General features: G+C 37.0%; 1 protein-coding gene across 1 annotated transcript; it reads right to left on the bottom strand.

Moving 5' to 3' along the window:
- Positions 1-309: 309 nt before the first annotated feature.
- On the bottom strand, positions 310-1,283 carry LOC5572299. Its single transcript, XM_021843026.1, has 2 exons — positions 1,017-1,283; positions 310-957 (listed from the first exon to the last, which is right to left on the bottom strand). Exons 1-2 carry the CDS (start codon positions 1,197-1,199, stop codon positions 517-519), a joined length of 624 nt encoding a protein of 207 aa, XP_021698718.1. The 5' UTR covers positions 1,200-1,283; the 3' UTR covers positions 310-516.
- Between the last annotated feature and the right edge of the window lie 7,312 nt (positions 1,284-8,595).

Raw genomic sequence — 8,595 nt, 5'->3', positions numbered from 1 at the left:
CCAAATCTACTACAGACGCATAATTTAATTCTTGAGCCACGCAAAAATGTCATTTTTGTTACGCTGTGTAAATAAAGCATTGATTTGAGCTAATTGTTTTTTTTTCTATGTTGAATTTTCAATACGGTGAACGTTGCAGTGAACGCATTGGGATTGTTGCAATAGGAAACTAATATGCCGAAATGCAATAATGCTATGGGTGTCACATTTACACGATTTCCATGTGCTCGGCATCAATTACTGTCCCACATGGTGGACATTACATTACTGCAAGGTTAAGGAAGGGTTAGTCACATGTAGTATGTAAATCATCAATTTATTTCATAATAGTTATGCGATTATAAATATACTTGCACCATCGATACAAATTGAAGTGGAGGGCCAAACCAATTGTTAAACAGAAATATTATGTTAGTGGATATAACATACAGAACGCTGTAAAGCATATTAAATTGCAAGATATTTAAATACTTTAGTAAGATCCCGATTCATAACCAATAGCATATTCAATTCGTCTTATTGTTGATATTCTATTTTTTCCTTGTTGAGCTCCGCATTCTGTTCGTCCCTATCGGTGCGATAAATATAGGCCTTGTTGGAGTGCATGTCTGACGTTCCACTCTCCAGAGGCACATACTGAACAAGTTCGTCCTTATTTTCTGTAAGCAGCTGTTTCAACTGGTGAACTTCTTTGTCTCTCGCCAGGGCGCTCAATTTCCCCATCAGCTCAGGATCTTCCTCGAGGGCTTCGTCCAACACATCCCAAGAGATGAACTTTAGGTCCGATCCAAAAAACAGGTCATCCGAAAGGATATCGATGATATGATGTAAATCTAATGGACGTACTTTGCTGTAAAGCTTTCCATTCTCTGTTTGTGGAGTGGATATTGGTCGTTTTGCGGGACGCATGAATCGTTCGAACCAATTCGAGTTATCTTGGGCCGGAGAATGTTCCGTCTGTAACGAAAAATGGAGTGCATTAGCATTATATCACAATTATATTTGCTATTACTTACGAAGAGTCCACTACGTCTCCCGATTCTCGGGACGCTCTTGGACTGTTTCAGGAAGAAGTTTTCAAAATCACCACGCCGTCCGATGCGGGGTACGCTTTTGGAAAGTTTTATGAAGAATCCTGGCGTTTCATCAGCAACTGCTAATGTCACTAAAGCAACTAGAAGTAGAATGAATTTCATCATGGGTCTAGCTCCTCTTGTCAGTCTTGTTTATCACTATCGGAGTGTTAACTTTGTTCGCAGAATGATTTCTGTAACGGATCCCAATCGGCATTTATATGATATGAGCCAGACAGATATGTAAAACAACCCGCATTTTGTGTTTGTGGAAATTTAAATAATTCCACCGTAAAGAGTTCAAGAAGGCAATGTACTTTTATGAATGTTGCGAATTCGGAGCGGCACACTTTTCTTTCAATGGCGTAACCTTTCCTAATGGACAAATTAGGCAGATGTAAATTGGGAATTTCTACAGATGTTACAGGTCACGGTACAAGAGCTCGTGCATGGGCTTTTATACACGTTTTATATTTATGATTGGGTTTCATTTAAGTGTGATATGCCGCTCTGTCTTGATGAAAAAGTATGATCCGTTGTAATCTTAGTTAAATATAACCAAAGGAACAAACTTGTTATTAGAGGAATTCGTATCCAGCTTTTTACGAGCGCTAATGGCTGCCGCAAACAGGCTCCCTTTCTGGTAGGGACATGTCGATTTGACGTTTAGCTTGGGTCCGTTCAATAGAAAACGACCCAAGCCAAACGTCAAATCGACATGTCCCTACCAGAAAGCGAGCCTGTTTGCGGCAGCCATTAGCGCTTTTAAAAACCTGGATAGACCTCAGTATTTACTTCTGATTAAACTTTGGCGAATAATTAAACCCATTGGACTCAAACGCTCCTAAAAATATGAGCACGGCAAAATATTTCAAAGTGACCATGAAAAACATGTTCTCTGACTTTTAGAGAATACCAGGGCGGTTAAACAATGGTGTATCAATAAAACAGATGTCTGTCTACAGTACTGGTCAGAATAAAGGAGGCATTGGCCGTTTTTCCATACAAAATGGTCAAGTTTGGAGATCTGAATCTCAGCTTTTAGTGGTCCGATTGATCTGAAATTTTCACCACAGCCTAGATATAACATAGATTTCACTCAATTAAAATATCACTGCATTTGAAACACAATCTTTTAAATTATTAAAAATCTCTCAATTTGCAAAAAATTGCAAAATTTAATTTTGAAACTATTTTGAAAACAATCAGTTTTACCGAAAAAAGATGTTCTGCAAACTTGTGTGTCTTATCAAATTGTACATTTTTGCAGAAGGACATAGTGCTCTAAATATTTTGATTTAAAAATGATTTTTACTTTTAAATTTTGTCATTTTTATCGAAATTTGAGATTTGCGATAACTTAAAAGTTCGTTAATGAAAAACTATGAATTTCTAGCCTAGCAAATTTGAGGTTACTTTCAAGCTGCGGTGAAAATTTCAGGTCAATCGGACAACTAGAAACCGAGATATAAGACTCCAAACTTGATCATTTTGTATGGAAAAACGGCCAATGCGTACTTTATTCTGTCCAGTACTGTATGTTCTAGGGGAAGATCCCCCAGTTCCGGACAGCACCCAATACCGAACAAAGTGTAAAGTTGAAAAACCATGGTTCAATCAAGATGGTGTATTAGAAGAAAAGAAAGCAATCATAGAAAGTAATGTTCGCGTAGAATAACACATCCTTGAAATGTGCACACTTTTTGAAAAAAAGTTAAGATGTTTGAAAATTGTTAGAAAGTTTAAGTATCGTCCTAGATTTGAGCCTAATCAATAATTGTTTTGAACATAGCAAAATAGTGTGGATCACGCAAGCATGATCAATTATAATCATAATTTGAAAGCTTGAATGTGTTTTGTACCATATTTAAACAAAATGTGGACAAACTACATTTTTGGTCGAGCATCTCCTTTCAGACAGCTTGATTTGTTGTATGATATGTAAATACATTCATTTTTCATGGATTCCGTCGATTAAAAATGCAATATTTGATTTGATATTTGATGGACATCATGCAAACTAAGTAAAACTCAAAATGTTCTTGTAAATGTTGCAAATGCATTAAATTGGCTTTGAAATACTATTCCTGGACTAAAAACATTTGATTATGTATTTTTTAGAAATCAAGCCATTTCCATTGTGTCCGGTATTCGGAGCCACCATATGGTTGGTATATGATTGACCAATTTTGTACTAGAATTCATCATCAAAATGTAATGTCAAAAACAATTTTTGAAATTTTAATTTTCTTGGTACAAAGATGATAATATTTATCGTAAATGGGTAAGAAGAACCAATGAAACGAATATTTTTAGTGAAGCCACTTAAGCCACTAATTAGGTGTCCGGTACTGGGGGATCTCACCCTATTGGGTTTAATGCTCGAAAGTACCTTAAAATGTTTTTTTTTTCGTGAAAACAGTAAACTCTCCCTTTTTTGATATTCTGTATCTCGATATCCTGACTTCCTGGTTCCTTGGATCGCATTTGAACTGGTTTTGTACTGTACAACTCAACAGAGAGTATTTTCATCTGTAAGACCTACAATTCTATTTTTTGTAATTAGCAGAATCCTATTCTTCGAAATCTCCCGAATATTTATTATATTAAACCAAAGTATATAGTAGGAATCGCATGAGCACGGGACAACGATTGTTACTAGAGATCTATCTTCTGCATCTCTACAGTTGTCTTGGAATGGATATTGAGTTAAGGTAAGGATATGGGATAGTTACCGATGGCTTGTGATGCCATCCATGATAGATTCATGACTAACCAGATTCGCGTTGTTATTCGATAATCGCATTTTTTGCGCAAAATTTCAGAAAGTTTTAATGCATTTTGTAGCGCGTAATTAGAATCTCACTTGTCCAATTGGAAATCAAATTGTTCTAGATTATCAATCAAGAAAATATTCCTTCCTGGACTGATTTGGAAAAAGAAATAAATTCAAAAATATTAATTTGCTTTTCTTTACATAGAGAAAAGCATTTGACAGTGTTTTTGTATTAAAATAAATTCCAAATTAGACAGAATTCTTATAAGAGCTGCTGTTACAGGTTAGTAGTGTTTGATCCTTTGATCATATCGCTTGCTCTTGCGATGGCGAGCAATGAACACTTGTTCGGCGTACAATGCGTTTATCGAATACTATCGCGAATCCGGTTAGGCATGAATTAATCATGGATCGCATCATCAACTAAAGGTGACTCCCAGATCTGTATCTTATCCCAATAACTCAATATCCTGTGGAGATGCAGAAGATTCTTAGGTCTCCAGTAACAATGGTTGTCTAGTTAACATGCCTTCCCTTCCCCGATGACCGTAAGGACGTGGCCAGCACCGTTATTGACCATTACATTTTGAGCTCTCGATTTGTGCAACTTCGATTGCTCTGGTCAATCACGGTGTAGCAACTACGAATTGTACCGGAAATCGGTGAATTTCACCGTAATCTCAACAGCTGAACAATTCGGTGAAATAAAATACCGTAATTTCGTCGAAATTTTACGGGTTCTGGTGAACTTTTACCGAATACTGTAAAAATTTACCGTAATCTGTAGATTAATTTCACCGAACTGTTCAGCTTTTGAAATTTCACAGGAATCCGTAAAATAATTTAAGTGTGCATGGTCATACTGATACTTATAAGAGCTGCTGTTACATATTGTAGCATTCTTGGGCCAATATTGTACAATATTTTCACACCTGACCTACTTGAGTTACCTTAAGGATGTTAAAAATCTATATGAAATATAAACTCAATATACCTGCAAATATTTTGAACGTATGAACCTATTAACCTGCAAATTTCTGAACCAATTAATCTGCATCTATTCTGAAACAAATCAGGATGAGTGTTGCCCAACACAGAACACTTCGTTATAAGGAATGAATGTAATCTTTGAAAGAATTGCTTATCATGAAATTTAAAGGAAAAAAAATCCGATGTAAAATTTTTTGTTCAATTTTCTCCTACTGTTCTTCGGCCGGTTGGGTACACATATAAGCCAAAAAAAAACATCGAAAATCATTGGATTTGTTAAGAAATTTATTGGACATCTTTAAATGTTAAAAAAATGTTTCCTAAAGTATTACTATAATATGCCATTAGAATAATTAATTATTTCAAAATAGGGTAGGGAGGGAGTTGGAGTAGTTGTTAGCAAACTCAAACATTAAAAGTTGGTAAATTAAAATAATATTGATATAAGTCTCATTATGATTCGAGAGGCATTTCATAACCTTATATATTCTTATATCGATAATGTTTCAATGAAATTTTCTTTTTTACCTTCACAGTTCAAAACATGTACCAAAATCTGTTTGGACTTACCATCAAGCTATCCTGAAGATAGACTTGACAAATTTGCATCAAGATCAATTTGAATGTGCAGCAAATGTATAGCAAATCATCGTGAATGGGACGGGCAGACCTGAGTTTAAATCACCGACGAATTTAAACTGCAAAGTTTCTTAATATAAAAAAAATATTGTGTTATGTAATTTAAGTATCCTATTCCCGGCACTTTTGATTCACTTTATCATAGGGGCCTCTTTATTTTATTGAGCTCATAATTTGTAACAATGAGCGTGCGACGTATAGAATGCATTTAAATTCAAAGTTTGGTACAATTTTATTTTGTAAACACGCATGATGAAAAAGGATTAAATGAGATTAAAATAATTTTAAGACGACTTTACTCTTAATTTTTTATGATTTGTTCGAAAGTTCTTCCAAAGTCAACTTAGGCACAGCTACATTCTGATGTCCTTAAAATATGTACAGAACAGAATTAAAATAAGTTTGGCCGTTTTTCATTCAAAATAGTTATGTTTTAAAGTCTGGATTTCTGTTTCGATAGCTTTGACTGATCTCAATTTTTTTCCGTAATCCATAAAAAATATGAATTTTACCAATTTTTACCAATATTTCAATCACGGACTTTTATGTCAATGCAAATCTTCCAGCTTGCAGAAAGGGCAAAATTTCCTTTTAGAAATATTTTGAAAACAGGTTATTTTACTGAAAAAAAACCTACAAACTTGTTTGTCTTATGAAATATTCTATAAATACTTTCATTTGGAAACGTTTACCATAGACGTCCTTTTCAAAATTGTTCCATTTAAAATAAAAACTGTTTTATATGTAGATAATGTTAATTCAAATTTGCTTTTAAAAATCTTATAAGAGCTTGACCAAGAAACACGAATTCTAAAAAGTGTCTTATAAGAAAGTAAATAAAAAAAGCATCAATTTGCAAAATTAAATAAATTGAAATTGAAAAAAATGCAAACTGTTTATAAATATTTCGTCTTTGGCCAAATTCAAGGAAACCTATGAGAATGATGTTTGAAATAAATGAATGACTTCAGTCTAATGAAGCCTAAACCATTTTAAAAGACAAATGTGAGATTCCAAATTGTTTGACTGATTGCATGTTTGATTGATTGCTTGATGTTTGTTTTTTGTTTTCCTTTGTCAAATGAACGATGTCCACGTGGACATTTTGTTTAAGGTGAAACATCTCGAAATCCAAAGATGGCCGTCATAATAGCCGACTTGTGACCCTACTCACGTTTTCAAAGGCACTAAACTGGAGAAATAGTAGGCAAACGTTCCTGGTAGTCTTATTTTAAGCTTTCTGCTAGGGCATCACTGCTTGGTGTATGTTATGCAAACAAAATCCGCTCGTGATTATTATTTTATTTTTGTTGTGATATCGTAACCATTAAATCGTTATTTTGTTCCCCCGTGCTAATATTGCGTCTTGTGAAACAATACCGTGTATGTTTATGCATTTGTGCTGTGCCGTGGTGATAAATATCAATATTTGAGTGAAGGTTGTTGCTGTTCGTGGTTCACACCAAACGAAAAGCCTTCACAATTCCTGTGCACTTTTTTCAACCGGAGCGACATATACTGGCAAATAACGGAAACATCGACCAGAAGCTCAACGTCTAGCTTTATCCGTTCAGCATTATCGTTGGAAGTCTACGCGCAGGCGATTTACGATGGCGAAATAATGTGGAAAGTGTTTGGAACCCATAACTGGCATCGATGTGGTAGTCTGCCGTGGCTATTGTGGAGCTTTTTTCCATATGACATCATGTACAAACGTAACCCGCGCATTGACATCATATTTCACTACCCATAAAAAGAATCTTTTTTGGATGTGCGATAGATGCGCGGAGTTGTTCGAAAATTCTCATTTTCGTGCGCTCACCAATCATGCCGATGAAAGATCACCTCTCAACTCGCTTACATCAGCCATCACGGATCTACGCAGCGAAATTAAGCAACTGAATTCGAAGCCCTCAACTTCAATTTCTCCAGCAACCAGCATTCGCTGGCCAACAATCGACCAGCAAAGGAGTGCTAAACGACGACGCGAAAATGATTCAAACGTACGCGTGACTGATCAGTGTCGCACGGGTAGCAAAAAAGCAAATGAAAACGTAGTATCCGTTCCCATTTGCCAAACGGATGTGAATCAAAAGTTTTGGCTTTATCTGTCCAGAATTTGCCCTGACGTTTCCGTTGATTCTGTCTCCGCTATGATTAAAGCTAATCTAGAGTTAACTTCTGATCCAACAGTAGTAAAACTCGTTCCAAAAGACAAAGATATCAGCACGCTTACTTTCGTGTCTTTCAAAATTGGGCTGGATCCGTCGCTTAAAAGTAAAGCACTTGATCCTGAAACTTGGCCAGAAGGACTTTTGTTTCGAGAATTTGAGGATTTTGGGATTCCAAAATTTCGGAAACCACTCCCGCTGAAATTGTCGATACCGCCGTTACAACAGCAACCATTGCAATCACCGATGACTCCAACAATGGAGTGCTAACTTTAGTCAACCCTGGCTACAATCGATGCACCAGCTTCGGTGAAACCCAGTTGTTTAGCTGCTCACCAGCATCAAGCAGTTCACCACCGGGATGCACGCCTGCCAGCCTTTGGGAAGCCCCTGATCCCCTCGGCACAGTCGAGCCTCTCCTGCCAGCGACCTGCAGTCATCCCGGTCCTGTGTCCGAGTGTGGTGACGGGGTCTTCCATCATGAAAATGCAGGCAAGTATAATTGTATTAAGGACGACTCTCTGCCGTTAACGCTCATTGCTTCCAGTAACCTTGTGGAGACGCATTCACGCTTGTATAATCGTCGCTTTGTGGATGTAGACGATTTCCGATCGAGCCGTTCGATTTCCAGTTCTTCTCCGGGATGCATGCCTGCTAGCTTTTTGGGAGCCCCTTATCCCCTCGGCACAGTCGAGCCCCTCCTGCCAGCGACCCGCAGCCATCCCGGTCCTGTGTCCGAGTGTGGCGACGGGGTCTTCCAACACGTAGATGCAGGCAAGTACAAATGCATTAAGAACAATATTCCTCCCTCAACATCGATTGTTTCCAGTCGTGACGATAATGATGATGCTATTTGGATTTATTACCAAAACGTGCGTGGCCTGAGGACGAAAATAGATGACCTGCTTTTGGCGACAACCGACTGCAATTTCGACGTGATCATCAT

This window comes from Aedes aegypti, chromosome 2 (assembly GCF_002204515.2).
Source record: "Aedes aegypti strain LVP_AGWG chromosome 2, AaegL5.0 Primary Assembly, whole genome shotgun sequence".
NCBI classification, from domain to species: domain Eukaryota; kingdom Metazoa; phylum Arthropoda; class Insecta; order Diptera; family Culicidae; genus Aedes; species Aedes aegypti.
This window is presented reverse-complemented; position numbering and strand designations above follow the sequence as displayed.

Coding starts and splice junctions, on each gene's coding strand:
- LOC5572299 (XM_021843026.1), bottom strand. CDS start 1,199: ATGATGAAATTCATTCTACTTCTAGTTGCTTTAGTGACATTAGCAGTT. Junction 958..1,016: donor GGAGACGTAGTGGACTCTTC/GTAAGTAATAGC, acceptor TTTTCGTTACAG/ACGGAACATTCTCCGGCCCA.